General features: G+C 48.5%; 3 protein-coding genes across 3 annotated transcripts; 2 read left to right on the top strand and 1 right to left on the bottom strand.

Moving 5' to 3' along the window:
- Positions 1-207: 207 nt before the first annotated feature.
- bmper (BMP binding endothelial regulator) lies at positions 208-9,657 on the top strand (the record flags this gene model as incomplete). Its single annotated transcript, XM_062466187.1, has 12 exons — positions 208-309; positions 1,982-2,072; positions 2,365-2,447; positions 3,114-3,213; positions 3,690-3,799; positions 3,976-4,110; positions 4,221-4,325; positions 6,403-6,448; positions 6,681-7,034; positions 7,302-7,647; positions 7,888-8,018; positions 8,348-9,657. Coding segments are annotated over 12 exons (1,785 nt in total), but the record flags the coding sequence as incomplete, so codon positions are not given.
- Positions 9,658-9,806: 149 nt separating this feature from the next.
- Positions 9,807-13,390, bottom strand: eaf1 (ELL associated factor 1). The gene is made up of 6 exons (XM_062464958.1): positions 13,125-13,390; positions 12,759-12,853; positions 12,520-12,656; positions 12,225-12,397; positions 11,709-11,942; positions 9,807-11,226 (listed from the first exon to the last, which is right to left on the bottom strand). The coding sequence occupies exons 1-6, from the start codon at positions 13,225-13,227 to the stop codon at positions 11,177-11,179; spliced, it is 792 nt and encodes a 263-aa protein (XP_062320942.1). The 5' UTR covers positions 13,228-13,390; the 3' UTR covers positions 9,807-11,176.
- mettl6 (methyltransferase 6, methylcytidine) lies at positions 13,332-15,505 on the top strand. Its single transcript, XM_062464957.1, has 5 exons — positions 13,332-14,152; positions 14,350-14,484; positions 14,571-14,741; positions 14,903-15,044; positions 15,141-15,505. The coding sequence occupies exons 1-5, from the start codon at positions 13,847-13,849 to the stop codon at positions 15,293-15,295; spliced, it is 909 nt and encodes a 302-aa protein (XP_062320941.1). The 5' UTR covers positions 13,332-13,846; the 3' UTR covers positions 15,296-15,505.
- Positions 15,506-19,297: the final 3,792 nt, after the last annotated feature.

Genomic DNA, 19,297 nt, shown 5'->3' with positions numbered 1-19,297 from the left:
CTTTCTCCCCCCTCTCCATCTTTCTTTCTCTGTCTCTCTCTCTCTGTCTCTCTCTCTTTCTTTCTCTCTCTTTCTCACATCCTGGGTCTTTCTGTCACTCCACGTTTCCTCTCTCTCTCTCTCTCTCTCTCTCTCTCTCTCTCTCTCTCTCTCTCTCTCTCTCTCTCTCTCTCTCTCTCTCTCTGTCTGTCTGCCTCTCTCTCTCTCCCTCCCTCCTTCCCTCCAGGCTGCCAGCTGGAAGGGAGGTCCTACAACAGCTCTGTCTCCTGGACCAGCTTCACCAAGCCCTGCACCAGCCGCAGATGCCAGGTGAGTGTGTCCCCTGACACGGAGAGGAGGAAGAACAACCAGACAATACACCGGAGAGAGGGAGAAGAATCGTAGACAACACACCAGAGAGAGAGAGAGAGAGAGAGACACAGAGAGAGACAGAGAGAGACAGAGAGGGACAGAGAGGGACAGAGAGGGACAGAGAGGGACAGAGAGGGACAGAGAGGGACAGAGAGAGACAGACAGACAGACAGACAAGAACCAAAGACAGCACACTAGAGAGAGAGAGAGAAAGAAGAAATAATAGCCAGCGCTAGACAGGGGGAGAGATGGCGAGACAGGGTGTGCGAGGGAGGGATGAACAGAGAAAGAACAGAATGATATGGAGAGAAAGGGGAGTGAGAGGCAGACTGTCTTCAGACGGGGAGTGAGTGAAGCAGAGACCAGGAATGGAGAGGAAGATATATGAGGACTGAGAGAGAGAGAGAGAGAGAGAGAGATGCACAGATGTGGTGTTTAGGGACAGCATGGAGGGATGGGGGTGAAAGAAACCGACTGGGAAGTGAGTCGGAGTGCTAAAGTTAGAGAGGGAGAGAGGCATGGAGATGGACAGAGGCAAAAGCTGCAGGTTGATATATAGCTCATGTTCAGTCCAGAGCTCATTGTCTCATGGATAGACGCCAGGTACACTTGGCAGCAGAGTCTACCCATCTGTGTCCAAGCCTCCCCTATCTACTGTCTACCAGACACACACACACACACACACACACACACACACACACACACACACACACAGACATACACACTCATCTGAAGTCCATAACTCTGTGTCAGTGGACATGCAGCTGTGCAACTGAGCTGTAGTTCGAACATTGGGGAAGTCTAATGGCTTATGTGTCCAGGACTTGCGTGCGAAAAGCAGAAATCCCCACATACTCACAGACACACACACACACGCCTAGACATCCACCCAGGGAGGGATGGAGGCCCTGTTATCGAGACACGTGTGTGCGCGCGTGTTTCCGTAAAATGTCACTTCTATTAAACTGAACAGATTGCAGACTATTGAGGTGTAGCTCACTACCTAACAGCTGTTTGTGTGTGTGTGTGTGGAGTCTGTGTCTATATCTACTGCACATGTATCTATGTGTGTGTGTGTGTGTAGCATGTAATCTTTAAAACACCCCCCCCCCCCACCCCCCCCCCCACCCCCGCCACGGAGACATGCGCTTGCGGCAGGTCGACAGGAGCGTCAGTGTGTGTGTACAGAGTGTCTGGATGGTATGCGCCCAGCTCCCCTGGCTAATCTCCTGCCTACGTAGCTCCTGCTCTCTCCGCCCCTCGCCCAGGATTCCCAACGCTAAGCGGGCCACAGGCCAGGTTGTCTTATGCTGGAATGAGAAATATGTGGGGGGAAACGCACTGGGTTGGTGGTGGCCCCATGGTGCATTAGGGTGGATGGAGGGACTGCGTGGACAGGTTTGGAGACCTCAGAGGTTTTCAGAAGGGGGGGGGGCGGCAGGGTCAGTGATGTTTTTTTGTGTGTGCGTGTTCTGTCAGACAAACTTCTATGTGACTATGTTCTACTTGTGAAACTGTTCATGCCTGGCCAGGCAAGATAGCGAGGCAGGAAGTCAAAAGATGTAGAGTTTATTTAAGGAATGTGTTTGCAGTGAAATTAATAGATATGCCCGTCTGCTGGTTTACACAGGAAGGTGTCATCACTGAAGCGGAAGTGCAATGCGTCGTCCACTGCAAGAACCCCAAGATCCACCCGAAGAAGTGCTGTCCAACGTGCCCTAGTGAGTCACTGTCTTTCTATCTTTCTGTCTGTCTGTCTGTCTGTCTGTCTGTGAGCCTGTCTGTCTGTGTACTTGTCTGTCTGTGAGCCTGTCTGTCTGTCACTGTCTGTCTGTGAGCCAGTCTGTCTGTCACTGTCTGTCTGTGAGCCAGTCTGTCACTGTCTGTGAGCCTGTCTATCTGTCTCTGTGTCTTTTTGAATGGCTGTCTGACTGTCTGTCTGCCTGTTTGTCTGTGTGTCTTTTCTCAGTCAGTTACTGGTGGCATGACTGTAATAGTGCTGTCTTGTTCCAGGCTGTATCTTCGAGGGCCGTCTGTACAAAGAGAGAGAGGACTTTCATCCAGAGGGGAAGCCCTGTATTAAATGCACTTGCACTGTGAGTAGCACCACTTCCTGCACGGCGTCCAATCTCTTTCCGGGCCAGTCACACAGCTGATTGGATGTGTATACAATCACTAAGCTGATGTGTCTGTGTGTGTGTTTGTTTGCAGCTGTGCGTGTGCGTGTGTGTGTGTCTAGCACCTGTGTGCCTGGTCTCCATGTGAGTGTGTGACAGAAAATGCTTTGCTCTGTGCGACCAGACCTTTTATTGGTCCAAGTGTGTCTGTGTTTAAGTCCCACTGCGACCCTCTAAACCCTGGTGGTGGTGACTGCCTTCCCCCTCCTTGTCTCCCCCCCCCCCCCCCCCCCTCTTTCGTAAACAAACACCAGAGGTGAGTCTATTAACACTTTGAAGTCATTAACACATTCACACCTAGCCGGCTGGCTGTGGTGATGGGAGGAGCTCTTTGGGATACAGGGGCGTGGCCTGGCTGTCTGTGGTAGACTGTTCTAGACGCTGAAGTGAGATTTCACAGGTGCAGAGAGGCCAACACAAACTGATACAGTCTGAGTTTGGAATGATCCTAAATATGAATATGTCTATAGTTTTTTCATTATGGAAAACAAAGTGTTGTCACTGGGTGGTCTTTTACTGTGTATGGATTTGTTGTCTTATGATTTGAACATGTGGGGTTAAATGTTTATTGTGTGTGCGTTACAGGGAGGGCGGACCCTGTGCATCAAGGAGGCGTGTCCTGTCCTGTCTTGCCCCGCCCACCTGAGCCACATTCCAGCCGGACAGTGCTGCCCCAAGTGTCTTGGTAATAATTGTCACTACACAGAACTGTTTAGAATCCTCTAATGTGTGACTGTGTCAGCTGTTTTGTTGAATACATGAATATTGTCAACTTGCTTTTAACAGCAATCCATATCTTGCAAATACCAATGGCTATTATGAAACAATCAATTGACGTGACTCAAATATACAAATTCGCTATTGTAATATGCCCTGCCTTCTCTCTCTCTCTTTCTTTCTCTCTCTCTCCCCCCCTCTCTCTCTCTCTCTCTCTCTCTCTCTCTCTCTCTCTCTCTCTCTCTCTCTCTCTCTCTCTCTCTCTCTCTCTCTCTCTCTCTCTCTCTCTCTCTCTCTCTCTCTCTCTCTCTCTCCCTCCCTCTCTCTCTCTCTCTCTCTCTCTCTCTCTCTCTCTCTCTCTCTCTCTCTCTCTCTCCCTCTCTACCCCTCTTGCTCTCCCCCTGTCCTCTGTACCCCTGTACCCCCCCCCCTCCCCCGTGTCAGGTCAGAGGAAGGTATTCGACCTGTCCCTGGGGAGCTGTCTGTTCCACAGTGAGGTCTATGAGAACAGCACGGCCTTCAAACATGACAACTGCACCACCTGCACCTGCAAAGTAAGGCCCTTACAGAGACACCCGCATGCTATGGAAATGGATTAGCTTCACTGTTAGGCTTCAGTGTAGAAAATAATTGCATTGTGGGTCTTGCATTGCCAGTCAACATTCTCAAATGATGTGACTCTCCCTGCATCCTATGGCCTTATTACCCTTTTATTCCTCCTCTATCCCAGTATTCCACAGTAGTGTGCAGGAAGCACTGCTCACGACCAGGAAGTTGCCGTGGTGACCAGTGCTGCGAGGAGTGTTTGTCCTACATTAAGGTGGAGGAGGTGAAATACTGCCGTGTCAGGAACAAGATTTACAGGGTGAGAGTTCTGATCTGGCCCCTATGAGTTGATAGCTTGATTGTCTTATTGGTTATGGGGTTGATTGATTGGTTGATTGGTTGATTGACGGGTGCGTCTCTGTGTCCTAGGAGGGGGACATGTGGTCGTCTGTCAACTGCACCCTGTGCGCCTGCGTCAAGGGGAACATCGAGTGCCAGCCGAAGCAGTGTGTGCCAATCACCAGCTGCCCCTCGGTGAGTGACACATGAGGGGTCCAATCACAGGCGACGTCTATGCAGCGTACACAGAATACGTCACAAGTATCAACGCCTTTGTGGTAGTAGCGGCCAACGTTATTTACGCTAACATTTGGGCGGGTAGTTTGTGCGATACGGCGTTGAGCTGTCGGCAAAGGGAAACCAAAATTCCGTCTCACTGTCAATCATCTTTAACACGCGGAAGACAACGTCTCCTGTGTGTGTGGGAAGTCGCCTGCAGTCACTTTCACACAGTTGAGTCAAAACAGCACTTCACCTCCACCTCTCCCAGTCATTCATCCCCTCCACCTCGTCCCCCCGCTCTTCCCCCTCAGAGTGGGGAGAGCAAGTTACCCCTGTAACTAACATCTTCTGATTTTCCACGCGCATGACACGGTGACACGGTTGGCTTTCCCCAGCAGGCCCTGTGGCGGCGTACTGATTTACGGGGTGTAGCGGCGCGTAGAGAACCGATTCACCTGCCTGGGACCTATTTTACCTCCAGCGAACGCCCCGGCCCCTGTTCCCCTTCTCGGAGGTGCTACAGTAACAGCAGCGCGAGCTGTCAGAGGGGTTGAGTAACGGCTCAAGATGAGACAGGTTCACGTTGCGGTCACCTGTCGGGAGGTTGGGTCGAGGTCACCCCCTCGTGAGAGTGATGAAGTGGATTCCCCACATTCCGAGCGTGAGCGGTCAGTCGGTTAGTCATCGCGCTGTCAGAGCTAGCTCCGCGTTCACACGGTTACAGCGGTTTACTGACCTCACCTGTTGGGTGGTCACTCAGCGGTCGCCAGCCACTGTGCTCGCACAGTCGGTGTTGTTTCCTTAGCAACCAATTACCTTTGGACGTCTGTAGTTCCGTGGAGCTTCATGGTTTGAGGGTCACAGCATTGTCTTGGTTAATGGAAATAGTTGTCGAAATTGGTCAAGTTATGGTTACTAATCACTTAAAACCGCGTGAACCATCTCCCCCAATTCAATGGCGTTCAATTAATTAATCTTATGGTTGCCCTGCTTTCGTCTTTACATGGTTGTAAAATGTCTGTTTTGCTTTACTCCAGTTTTATGGTTATGGAACGGTTTTCTGTCACATGGTTATGTAAAGGTCAATCAGTCATGGAACATGGCACAGTGATAAAGGTCCATTGAGCACGGTTTCCTTGGGACATCCAACCACAAGTGGCTGTGGTGTCGTCACCTGTTGAATGGCTCCGTAGCAAAATCATTCATCAGTCTCTTCATTCAGTGGGTACATAAAGTGGGTACACACATCAATCTGAAATGGAACTGGTGCGGTCCCCTGTGTTTCCTACGGTCATATCGGGGCCACGTGTGGTCACCTGTCCTGCGATGACACCCAGAGTCTCAACTCGGTGATAGCCCCAGTGCGTTCCCGTCGCCTTGACGTTTGATCCAGGAAGCGTTCCCCTGGTGTTCGGTCACACTGTGGTCGCGGTGCGGCCGTGCGTGGATGCTCTCGGTGGAGACGGTGTGTCTCCAGACCAGCCTTTGTGTGCGTGTGACGTGTGACTGACAGGGAAGAAGGGCGGCCCTATATTTAGACCTTGAAAGCCAATCTCTCTAGTCTGTCTGGGAAGCTCTTCAAAGAGGCGAGCACCCCTTTTGTGTTTTGTCTGGTGGGGGTCGGGAAACCACAGTGTGTGTGTGTGCGTGTTTCTGTGTGTGCGGACCCCCCTAGGGCAAAGGGAAGAGGCTTCTGTGTGTTCGCGCTGTGGTTGTCTTCTGATGTGCACTTCTGAGGGAAGCTGAAACACTCCCCACCCACCCACCCAGACACACACACACATACCCACACACTTGAAGTTTCCTGTTTCACAGGTGGAGAGCAACAATTGTCTTCCTACATGGTTGGAGTATCAATGTCTCTCTTGTCCCCAAATGACTGTGTGTGTTTTTGGATCCTCAATTTCTCAGTGCCCTCAATCCAACCAAGAAGCAGCTGTTTTGTAGAGCCCACATAGTCTCTCTGTTCACCCCTGTCTTTCACTGACTCAGCAGGAAGTCGTTTTCAGCCTCTGACTGTCTAACCCTGTGTGTGTGCCCCCTCCTTCAGAATAAGATCCTGAACAGGACTGGCTGTTGTCCGGTATGCACTGAAAGTGAGTAAGTTATGCACCTCTTCATCTCCCCTCTGGCGAAAACCCCCCTGGTCAGTTTGCACCGTGCATGTCTTGGTGTGGCTACCGCCGCCATTGCGACCTCCGGCAAACGCAAACAGCGGCAGGAGCGGTCGAACGGCGGGTCGGCTTCGAGAACGAAAAACCCTCCGTTGTTCCTGACTCCTCTCCTCCTCCTCCTCTCCCTCTACACCCTCCCCCTCCTCCCCCCCAGAGCCAGGCGTATGCACCGTGTTCGGCGACCCCCACTACAACACCTTCGACGGGCGCACGTTCAACTTCCAGGGCACCTGCCAGTACGTGCTCACGCGCGACTGCGGCGGCGGCCCCCCGCCGGGCGGCGCGGGGGGGGAGCCGAGCTTCTCGGTGCTGGTGAAGAACGACGCCAGGCGCACGCGCTCCTTCTCCTGGACCCAGTCTGTGGAGCTGCGGCTGGGCGCGCTCAGCCTCAGCCTGCACCAGCACCTGACGGTGCGCCGGAACGGGACCAGGATCGCCCTGCCTTACCACGGGCCCGGAGTCCACATCGACCTGGACGGCTACCTGCTCAAGCTCACCACCATCGCAGGTGAGGAGGAGGACAATGAGGAGGGGGTGTGGGGGAGGGGGGGCTCCCAGTTGTCATAACCCAATCAGTGCGCTATTGACGACGGAGCTACATCAAACGCAACAAATGTTTTGAAAATGCGGAAATCCGAAATGCGTTTCATGCGCATACCTAGAATGTTCTTGGATGACCACACTCTGCAGTATAAAACAAATAAAAAATAGCAGGAAACGACCTGTTTGGAGACGGAACAGAACATCAAAGTTTGTCCTCTAACCCCGCCCCCAGGTCTGGAGATCACGTGGGACGGCGACAGCTTCGTGGAGGTGGTGGCCGCGCCCCACCTGCGCGGGCGCCTCTGCGGCCTCTGCGGCAACTACAACGGGCAGCGGCGCGACGACACCGTGGGCGGCGACGGCCTCTTCAAGTTCGACGTGGACGAGTTTGCCGAATCGTGGCGCGTGGAGGCCAACGAGGTGTGCGCCCACCAGCAGCACGCCACCCGCAGGCCCGCCTCCTTCCTCTGTCCCGGCAGCGTCAAGGTCAAGTTCCGTGCCCACAGAGAGTGCCAGAAGCTCAAGTCGTGGGAGTTTCAGAAATGTCATCGCGTGGTTGACTTCAGCCCCATCTACAGGTCAGTGGAGCTAACCTCACATGAGCCTACTGAAGTCGGATTTAGCCATCGCAGCCAAACTTGTCCTCCGGTGTGTAAGGACATTGAGTAGACGTAGTGTTGTACATCTGTAGTGTTGACGTGTGCATGTGTTACAGGAATGTTTTTTTGCATTGGCACCTCAACTATTTCAGTCCCTGACCAATGAGAGTTTGAATCAAACTGTCAGTCAGTGACACTCCTCTCCCCTCTGCTGTGCAGGTCGTGTGTGACAGACATGTGTGAGTGTCCGGTCCATAAGAACTGCTACTGTGAGTCCTTCCTAGCCTACAGCCGTGCCTGCGAGAGGGAGGGAGCCCCCGTCCTCTGGAAGCCCGACGCCGCCTGCATGGGTGAGTGACGGCGCACACAGCCAATCACAGGGCTCCACTCCTCACAGGCACAACCAAGCACTAAAAACACTCCACTCCACTGAGGGTGTTCTGATGTCAAGCGGCTGTGAGTAGCAATTTGAGATGCCGATTAAATATGGATGCAGTACTGTAAAGTATTGATATAATGTGTTGACTTTGTCGAGAGCATAAAGTACACGCAAAACATCCTAGCTGACTGATTAAATGAGAGCGTACAACGTCAGTGAATGGAATGGAATCCCTCTAGAACCAAACATTCAATATCAAAATCAACCTTCAAGTGAACTTAAACTGCCCCCTCCCCCCAGCTACTCAGTGTAAACACGGCGCCGTCTACAACACGTGCGGCCCCGGCTGCACCAAGACCTGCGACAACTGGAACGAGATCGGGCCCTGCCACCGGCCCTGCGTGGCCGGCTGCCACTGCCCCGCCAACCTGGTCCTGTTCCAGGGACGCTGCATCAAGCCCACAGCCTGCCCCGGACGGTGACCCCGGTGGCCCTGGGGGGGGGGGAGGAGGGGGGGGCCAGGCGGGTCTCTGGACAGGGGTCAAACCTGGACCGGGAAGGGGCCGATGCTGCCAGGTACTCAGGGGTCTGTGACCAGTCAGGTGGGGTGACCAGGGTTTTGGGGGAGGTGGGGGTGGTGGAGGACCAGGCTGGACTGAAGCTCAGTGGACAGCTGGTTCAGGGAGGTCCCTGATTGTTCTGAGGAAGGTGGATTGAGGTGGGTCATCGCAGACCGGGCTCTTCAGCTTCCCAATCAGCTGAATGAACATTTCCTACAGTTCTGAGAGGTTCCACTAGAGGGCAATCCAGAGCAGTACCGTGTGCTTCCACTAGGGGGGTGGGGGGCGATACTCTTATAGAGTGAAAATGGAGATTCAAAGGGAAATCTTCCCCCTACGAGTCAAAAGGGAAGTCCTCTTGGTCCGGACCCGTCAGAGACATCCAACTAGCCTGCCACGGACCCTCGAGAAAAGAGTTGGCCTCTCAGCTGAACAAACAAGGCTCTCATCGCTTGCTTAGCAGCAGAATATGAGGAACATTGAAGAACATTCAAAACCGTGACGCTCCACAGATGCATTACGTACAAGCACGTACACCATGGCAACCTGAGGGAGACGCCTCACCATGCATTTACCCAGTCAGACCCATGATCTATCTCCCATTGGTTTATTTTATACTATAAACCTTAACTAACAAACCATGTATGACAAACAGCTTTTGTATTATTATTTGTTGCTGATGATATTGTTAATTTATATATCTATCAAATGATATGTCGTAGCAAGAGCCAGAATCATAAATTAAATTTTTGTTATAAATGATTTAAAGGGAAAAAAAAAGCTATTTATGTATTTGTTGTGTATATGTGTTTGAAGAGAAACACCCAAATGTGACTCCATGGTTGCACCATCGCAGGGAATAGTACTGTATTTATAAAAGATGCTCTATGTAGTTGTGTTCATTCTCAAACTGAAGGTTTTCCTAAAGACGTACATTTTACTTGACTTTGTGAGTAATTATTTAAGGCCAGCAATATATCCTTTCCATCTGACTTCTGTTTAACTTTTCTCCTCCGTGTGTTTATGAAAGTAAAAGGCAAGTCCATATTTTTTCTTTTCTTTGTGTTAACAAGTTTCTGCACACAGGAAGGATGGGTAAATGAACCCATTACCACTAATACAAATGTACACACTTCAAATAGTTTCTAATGAACAGTAACACAAACACCAATGTAACACAAGTGGTAAACACAAGTGTTAAAACACCTTCAGTACAACACAGATTGCTTTTGTTAAATAGGAAAGTATGTCAGAGACTGAACACTACAAATTCTATTAAACAGCTCTGTGTGGAGTGATATCCAGACTTGACAGCACCAATTCAGTCTACCACACACACACACACACACACACACACACACACACACACACACACACACACACACACACACACACACACACACACACTACTAGGGCAAGGGTACAGCTGCCAAGTAGCCTTTTAACGCTGACTGCATTAGAATATGATATTAATAATATATTAGAATAATATAATGTAGCAACTTACAAAATACTGTATGATGGATTAGAAAAATCAACAACAGAGGTTAGAAAAATCTACAGTATTTTGTTTGGGATCGTATCGTTATAGGGTGATAAACTGTATCCAGTAATATGACCTCCAAACCTAGTAGCTGGAGGAGCAGGGCAGAAACTGAGAAACTAACAGGATGAAGGGCTCCGGGGGCTCTGACTAAGCACAGTCACTCTGATCTGCTAAGAAGTGTGACGTTGGATTTTTACTGGAGTGGATTGATGTAAGTCAGCAGTACAAATAATAAAATGCCATGTCTTTGGGCTCAAATAATTAGATGGCATAGCTCAATGAACTGATTCATCAACACTGGCAGGTTCATCTATCGTAAAAATACATGATCTTAAAAAAACATTTGAGCTAAATTGTGGAAATTATTAATCTGATGCTACATTAATACTATATATACTATTTTTCTTTCAGAGTCTTTTAACATTGAAAGACTGACCATAAAAACATGAAAAAGAGGGATGACTGATGACTGGGAGGGAGGATGGAGTGATATTGAAATGAAGCCCCTCCCAACTAGGAGGTCTAGGTACAGAAAATATGTATTATGCATTCATATATTTTTATATATATACACACATCTATATACTTTTCAAAGTTACCATCATGGAAAAGGAAGTTTGAGATACAAAACAACATATACAGCTAATAAAAAATACACTCTTTCAAATTCCCCAATTTTGGGATATATAAAAAAAACAAACACTAAAAACAGGCGGCGCTTTACAAGTCCAGTCAGTTACCACGGCAACAAAACGAAGGAAGCAGGCAGAGAGAGAGAGAGAGAGAGAGAGAGAGAGAGAGAGAGAGAGAGAGAGAGAGAGAGAGAGAGAGAGAGAGAGAGAGAGAGAGAGAGAGAGAGAGAGAGAGAGAGAGAGAGAGAGAGAGAGAGAGAGAGAGAGAGAGAGAGAGAGAGAGAGAGAGAGAGAGAGAGAGAGAGAGAGAGAGAGCGGGTGTGACGGTGAGAGGTAGACAGAGGGAAGACCCGGCAGGCGGAGGGGGCAACGACTCAGCAGACAGGACCCCTCAGTCGTCGTCACTGTCGCTTCCTGATTCGCTGAGCTGCAGGTCGTTCCCTGTGTGGACACACACACACACGTGAGCGTGTCACTTTTCCATTCATTAAAGGTTTTTCGATGAGGCCCTCGGCCCAATGTTCACGTGTATGGACTTTTAGAGCAGTGGTTCTCAACCCTGGTCCTCGGGGACCCCCCTGTCCTGCATGTTGGAGATGTTTCACTGCTCCAACACACCTGATTCTAACGGTCATTATCAAGCTCAGCAGAAGCCTGATAAAACCCATTCATTAGAATCAGGTGTGTTAGAGCAGGGAAACATCTAACAAATGCAGAACAGGGGGGTCCCTGAGGACCAGGGTTGAGACAGGCTGATCTAGAACATGCAGGACAGTGGGCCCTGAGGACCCAGCGTCGAAGACCATTATTCTACATGAAGCTTCACCTACCAAGATGTGGAAAGCAGAGCCGTTTTATACAGTTCCAACTAGGTGCCCCACTGGGGATTGCTACCTGTTCCCAGAGCCCCTAAGATTACTCACTGAGTGTGTTCATCAGCTGGTTGCTGCCTTGTTGCCTGTCCACCCCCCCGTTGGTCGTGGGGGGCCGGTTGGGGGAGGGCTGGGGCAGCGGCGGGCCCCCGGGGGGGGGCGGGGCGTCGTGCTCGCCGTCGCTGCTGGAGGAGTCGTCCCCGCTGGGCGAGGCGCTGGCCGAGCCGGAGGAGCTGCTACCGCTGCTGCTCATCTGCTCGATCACCTCCACCTCGGCACGCAGCTCTGCCAGCAGAGTCAGAGGGGGGCAGCAGAGAGTCAGAGGGGGGCAAATGCAGGCCACCGTGGCCATCGCTTCGGGTCCTGTCCTCTATCATGTGGCCTGTGCGTGCTCCCTTTACATGCATTATTCTATTTGATCGGAGTGTCGAGGGCCTAAGCGTTCAAATTCACCCGTCGAATTTCACACATCTCTCCATTTCGGAAGCAATGGAGAGATGTGTGACAGAAAAGAAAAAAAACAGTTATCAGCTGACACAGCATGCGTCTGGGGGGGGGCAGCCTCACCTCTTTTGATGTCATCCAGCTGGGGTTCAGGAGAGGGGTTGTCCTTCGAGGGGGAGGACGAGGTCTTGGTCCCCGTGCCGGGCTTGGTTGGAGCGCGGAACTGGGAAGGGGGCTGGCTGGCCCGTACAGACTGCTGCTCAATCCTGGCCTGAATCTTACTGCTTCCCTCAGCTCTGTGATGGAGAACGTCAGATGGACATGATTTCAGGTGAATTTGGCCTGGAGAAAATATTAAAATGTCCCCACTTAATTTGGTCTGTTTTCTGTATTTGAATGGTAACCTTTTACCCCTTACCTGGTTTTCTTGACCTGGATACTGCTGCTGAGTTTCTCCAGCATAAACTCTCCAGTGTCATGGTTGATGATTAGAACACAGTCTTTCTGATAAGGCCGCTTGTTCCCTTTGAACACTGTCATTGGTGGCGTGGAGCCCTGAAGACATGACAAAATGATACAATTGGAATTCTGAACTGGTCACAGCTGGAAAACAGTAAGTTAATAGCTGTGAAGAGCTACTTATCAAGTTATTCTTACTGGAATGTGAGGTAACGTGATGGTAACTTCATCCCCTTTGCCGACTTGTAACTCTCCCTCGCAACTCGTGTCAATGGATGCTGGTTTGAAATCATCTGCAAATAAGGAGACACGGATAATGACAATAGCCTATGTAGGCCTATCTTTAGTGCACACCGTGACTTAAATGACCTAATAAGCTGGCTCAACTAATTAGCTAGATATATATATATAGCGAACCTTAGCTACTAGTAGCTAAATGTAGGGTTAGCTAGCAATCTAACGTCTCTGGTTTACTTTAACACAGTGTAGTAACTACTTAGTAGCTAAAGCTATCACTATATGTATGAATATATTAACATGAGAACACCAGCTCTAGAAACGTACATCTTATTGTGTGAAATGATGACTTTGGTCTTTTCTCAAAGCTCTCCCCGAGCTTCAATACATGCTCCTCTTTGTCCAAGAGCGGATTTGTACTCCCATTCATGACTTCGTTTTACATTTATCAAAACGGTAAAAGATGCAGTATTAAAATTATTACAATTGAGGCCACAGCTATGGGTAATGTGTGTCTCGCTTACGAGATACCTCGCAGATAAACATCAGCAAAACAAGCCATTCATGGCCCCTCCTTTTCCTGTTTTGTCCCAGCTATGAAATATAACCGTTAGGATCTACTGTACGGAACCTTGTTGATAGTTCGTGTAGATAGGGCAAGCCAAATAGGAATTACATGTGATAAATTATAATTGAGTTTTGTTGAGTTTTTACTGTAATTGATCACTATATTACTTGTTAACGAGTTTTTAAACATCATCCTTATGAGATAGGACTAATAAAAAACGAGATGTTTCACAACACGGAAGACTAACACTCACGGACAACAAGTTTCACGAGTTTCAGAATTTCAAGATTCTTTCTGGATTTATTTTGTATTGCCATTCCATTTGGGTTCAGTTTCACTTGATAGTAAGAACCATAAACGTAAATTGTATCTGAACAACGGGTCTAAGAAATGTACGACGGTTTGATCGCTGGCAAGACAAAGTAGTTCCAGGCTACCAATGTAAACGCATCTTATAATAGTTTCTGTAGTTAATAAAGGCATGGCAGAACTACAACAGGACGCCAAGACTGTTTTACCTCCATTAGAAATATCTAAAGATGGACAGTGTAGTACTTGTTGCAATCCTCCGGGACAAACCAAAACCTACGCTGCTAGAACTTTGACGGAGGAGGAGATGGAAAAATTGACAGGAGACCAGATCTTGGTGTCAGACTTCAAGCAGATGAAGTTGGAAAAGGAGGCCCAGAAAAACTGGGACTTGTTCTACAAAAGAAACACAACAAACTTTTTCAAGGATAGACACTGGACTACCAGAGAATTTGAAGAACTAAAGGAATGCAGAGAGGTAAAGGACACCCTCTTCCTCATAATTAACTTGGTTCGGTCCGTTACAGTACGCTTGCTACAGAACTCTGTAAAAGTACCTTTTATAACAGCCTAGCAGTATATGAGATTTCATGTCATTCTCTAAGGTCACAGTGTATCCAAGCATGTAAATGAAATACAGACTCCTCTTGGCTGCTCCCTTCCTTCCTCCTGCAGTTTGAGTCCCAGAAGCTGGTTCTTTTTGAGGCTGGCTGTGGCGTGGGTAACTGCATCTTCCCCCTCCTGGAAGACGACCTCAACATCTTTGTTTACGCCTGCGACTTCTCTCCACGGGCTGTTGACTTTGTCAAGGTGAGGAGAGACTGCGTCAAATCCCATTCCAACAGTATTAGCAAATACTCAATAAAGGTTTTTGAGCACGTTTTCTCTTTTCCCAGCAAAACCCTCTATACTGCCCTGAGCGTTGCAGCGCATTCCAGTGTGACCTGACCAAGGACGATCTGAGAGGGAGTATACCAGAGGGCAGCGTGGACGTGACCACGCTCATCTTCGTCCTCTCAGCCATCCATCCAGACAAGATGCAGCAGGCCCTGGTGAACATCCACAGGGTGAGAGACGAACCAGGAATCCCATGAACACCATTTGGTTTCCATCAAAAGGGTATCATGAAGCCCTATTTTCGATGAACAATCTGTGCAGCTGCCCCTTGATGAGCGGTGGTGGTTTTATGCTGTCTTCTGACAGTGTGGAGTACGGGCTTCTCTTCCAGGTGCTGAAACCTGGAGGCATCGTACTCTTCAGGGACTACGGCTTGTACGACCACGCCATGCTGAGGTTTAAGGCTGGCAACAAACTGGGACAGAACTTCTACGTACGGCAAGATGGCACCAGGTCTTACTTCTTCTCCAATGGTGGGGAGTTACCTAGGCAACGTGTACCTATGTCTCTCTCTGTTGTGTTATCTTTTTTCTCTCGCTTCCTGTTCTCACCCGTTTCCTTTCTTTCAGAGCTCCTGGCTGAGCTGTTTGAGGGGGTGGGGTTCCAGACCGTCGCTAATGACTACGTACTAAGAGAGACCGTCAACAAGAAAGAAGGGCTGTGCGTTCCACGGGTGTTTCTTCAGAGCAAGTTTAGAAAGCTGGACCAATCCCAGACCTCCTGATGGGTCCTAGCCCAACAACCAATACACCCAAATTCATTATTTATTTACATTTAAAAAGTTAACTGACAGGAGCAAATTAACTGAATGTTAACTTTATTTCAATGTAAAAACTGTTGTTTTAGTGCAATTCAGTGTTTTACTAATGTTTTTATTATTAAACTGGCATAGCCTCAACTAATTTCCAGAGTAAAGAGGTTTGGTATTCTTTAATTTTGTATTCTTTTTTTTATTATTGTTTTAAAGTCATAGTACTGAGGCCTCCTACAAAAGCACATTACTCAATGTTGATCATTTTGTTAACAATTCCACATTTTACCACAAGGTGGTAGCACAGCCATTTATCAACATTCTGTGATCTAAAATACATGCTGTCATGGGAACCCTGACACAGATGCATCATCATGTTTGATGTCACAAACCATTAACATGACTAAACCAAAGAGTATAGAAGCACAAGTTCTTTGACTAAACTAAGTCAAAGTGAAATGCAGTTCTAACTAACATTAGACAGACATTAGACTCAAATTGTAGAGCCCTCAAGTAGGAATATACTTTTTGGGATCAGCACATACATGAACCCCACAAATAGAAGCAGAAGGCTCAATAACCCTGGTGAGTATACAATTACATAATGCTATATTATACAATATCAAAATGTATGACACTTTGATCCAAAGCGCCATACAAACTTAGCATATTGTAGGTGCAGCAGATCATCAAGGACATTTCTTCAGGATGGCTCCCTCCACAGTATGTTGTACTAACAGGTGGGGGTGATGGAGTGGCTGAGGTCATCCGGATCATCCACAGTGATGATGAGGAGGATGAGGAGCCCCCTGGTGCTGGTGAAGGACGTGACCGCGGGGGCTTCGGAGACGTGAACCACTCGCCCATCCCTCCACATTCGGACCTGCTGGATGATCAGCCAGACCTGAGACCCCTCCTGGGTGGAGGGGGGGAGATAATGGTCATGGAGGAGGTGGCGGGGGATGTGGGAGGCTCTTCAGGCAGGAGGGAGGAGCCTTGGGGGGGTGTCATCGACCTGAGACCCGCCTCCCCGCCTCACGCTCCCACCAACCAGGAGCCACTGACTGGGCAGTGGCTGGAGAGAGAGGTGGTGAGGAAGAGGAGCTCCACCGAGGCCTTCAGTGACCCTGACAGCAGCAGCAGAGGTAGCAGGCCCCTGGGGAACACCCGAGGGAAGAGACCCTGGCTGGAGGACAGTGATTCAGAGCAGTGGGCGGGAGACAGACGGAGGTCCCCTAGTCCCAGACCTGGAACATCTGGACAGAAGTCTTCCAGGACGAGGAACAGGGTGGAGGACCAAACAGAGAGCACTTTCTTGAAGAGACAGAGATACTGGAAGTGGGATTCTGACAGTGACTCTGACTAGTCAGAGTCACTGTCAGGCCGTCACATGGGCTAAGAAAACAGCACTCCAAAGTCAGAGACAGTTTAAGGTATTTTTTTCAGCTGGACTATGCTTGCCCAACCACTATTTTTTCATATAATTTTGTTTTTGTAATTGATAATAAATAGATGATAACCAACTGCATTCCACATTGTCTTTTTTCTGCCCTTAGGGGTTTTTCATGGATAATTAGGAAGTTAACCCTCGTGCTGCCTTCGGGTCACATGACCCAAAGGTTCATAACGAACCATCGTTGTGTTTACCCAATTTTACCCAATACAAAAACAAATAAAAATAATTTTCTTTTAACCATTCCAATGTGGGGGGTCTGAGACAGCCCGACAGTTAAAAGAAAATGCTTCACTTTGTTTTTGTATGAGGTAAATTTGTCGCAATACGACGGTGGGTCACAATGACTGATGGGTCAGAATGACCCGAAGATAACACAAGGGTTAAATGGTTTCAAAAGATAATTCAGATAATTACATGTATGGATGTATTCTATGTCATTCTGTAAAAGCACAACCACACTTCATAACCTTACATTAGCAGAATTTGGCATCTTCATAGATACTAGCTACCCACCTGCAACCTTGTACCCACATGTGACCTTTTAGAGACACTCCCTAGCAGTGTGTCCTTCCAAAGCCTGCTGTGGTTTGTCAGATGTCTGCGAATGGGGTTTTGGTGTGGCGCTCCTTTTATGGCGTTGTGTCACACGTGTGGCCGTGTGAGAGAGAGTCCTCACGTTTGCCCTTTAGAGGGAAGGCCTGTGTGGTTTGGTCTCACGCCACCTTTGGGACATCCGAAGTGACACGTGTCTTTACCCTCCTGGAGCGTGAGGTTCAGCTGCTGATCACATCACTGCGGTCCAACATGGGGTTGACATTCAGTTAAATACCATGAGCGCCTTTTAGGCCAGCCACTCTGGGGGTTTTTGTTGCCTTTTCAAGACTATTTCGTAAGTTCTAAAAAACAGAACCAATTGGAAACAGTGTGACAAAAATACATTTAGCTCAAAACGTACATACGAACAGCACCTGCTTCAAAAGGCATTTACATGGAAATACTTTTTGGCAGCCTATTGCAAGCTTCACTTCCTGTTGTTTAACACACAAGTATTTGAGATTGTCCAGTTTCAGCGGTGTTGGTGTTACATGTCTCTGCCAGTATCAGATGTACAGTACATTGGACTGAGAAAGGCACTTCCACTTTGGAGAGGACCTCCAAAACAATTAGTCACGGACAGACTGATTGTCCTTAACACAAACAACTTGTTCTGCTTCATCATCCTGCCCATGGCTAGAGGAACAAAAACGGACCAATCAAAACGATTGTTGTGGCCTTCCACTCAAGGCCTTCATCATTCAGTGCTAATCGTTTAGCTATCAGAGTGATAATGTCCGGGATGCAGGGATGCACACGCCCTGCTCCTTCCACTACACACACACACACACACACGCACGCACGCACACACACACACACACACACACACACGCGCACACACGCACACACACACACACACTCTCTCTATATTTTGGACTGTCCACCTCTGTCACTGAACTGGACAGTAACAGGGGTCTTCCTCAAGACCCTGGATAAATCATTTTGCTGGTGGCAGTGCGCCTAGCACTGTTTCCTCAGCTCAATGTCACACAACATTTACTCAGTGTTATCTAACATTGGCTGAGTGTTATTCAACTAATGTTGTTCGACCAAAATCACACTTGGCACTTCTCTCTCAAAATCTTCAAGCTGTTTTGACCAGCTTGCTTCCAATACAGACTCTTTTTAGACGTGAAGGTGCAGTTGGCAGTTTGAGTGCTCTGTGGTGGGAAACCCTCATTGGTGTGATATTGTTATGTAACAGAATACTGATGAGAAGATTTGCTTGGAGTGAAAAGAACTCACTCACCTTCCTCCTTCAACCTTCTTTTCTTTGCTCTTTCTCTTTCTCTTTCACACACACTCTCTCTCTCTCTCTTTCTGACTCTGTCTCTATCGCGCACAGTGCAGACCTTTCCAGATATGCATTATCTACTATACTGTATTGTTTTTTAACATAACACAATACCCACTTGACAAAACATGTCCATTCACTGCCTACTGTAAGACTCCACCCTAACGAAGGGAACCATGTCATTCATCTTCCTTGAACTGTGTCATTTCCTAGGAAAAGCCTTCCTTTTTCAAAACGAATATGTCATATTGTATTCCTCTCACACACACACAAACACAGGCTGAGGTCAGCACCATTTGGTTGCTGGGTGGAAGGGTGTGTGCGGCTATAAATCTCATATTCATATCATGAGGAGAGGTCAGACATATCCTGTTATTCAGACAAATCACCCCCAGTCCCAGTGTCAGACTGAACATGCTGACAGTATGCAAAGAGAGTTCCTCTGTATTTGGACTGGAGTATCAGTGGTATTGCATTTATGGAAATCTATAGGCTGTCAGTAAGTCTTAAGAATGAATCTTTGGAGGCCAACAGAACAGATCCACAGATCCAGGGAAATCCAGCCCTTTTGATCGGAAGTGCTCAGATCTCAAAAAAGTTACTTAAAGATATTGCAGCCCCATTTCTCAAA

This window comes from Osmerus eperlanus, chromosome 7 (assembly GCF_963692335.1).
Source record: "Osmerus eperlanus chromosome 7, fOsmEpe2.1, whole genome shotgun sequence".
Classification (NCBI taxonomy): Eukaryota; Metazoa; Chordata; class Actinopteri; order Osmeriformes; family Osmeridae; genus Osmerus; species Osmerus eperlanus.
Note: the sequence above shows the minus strand (reverse complement) of the source record. Positions and strands in the feature narration are given on the sequence as shown.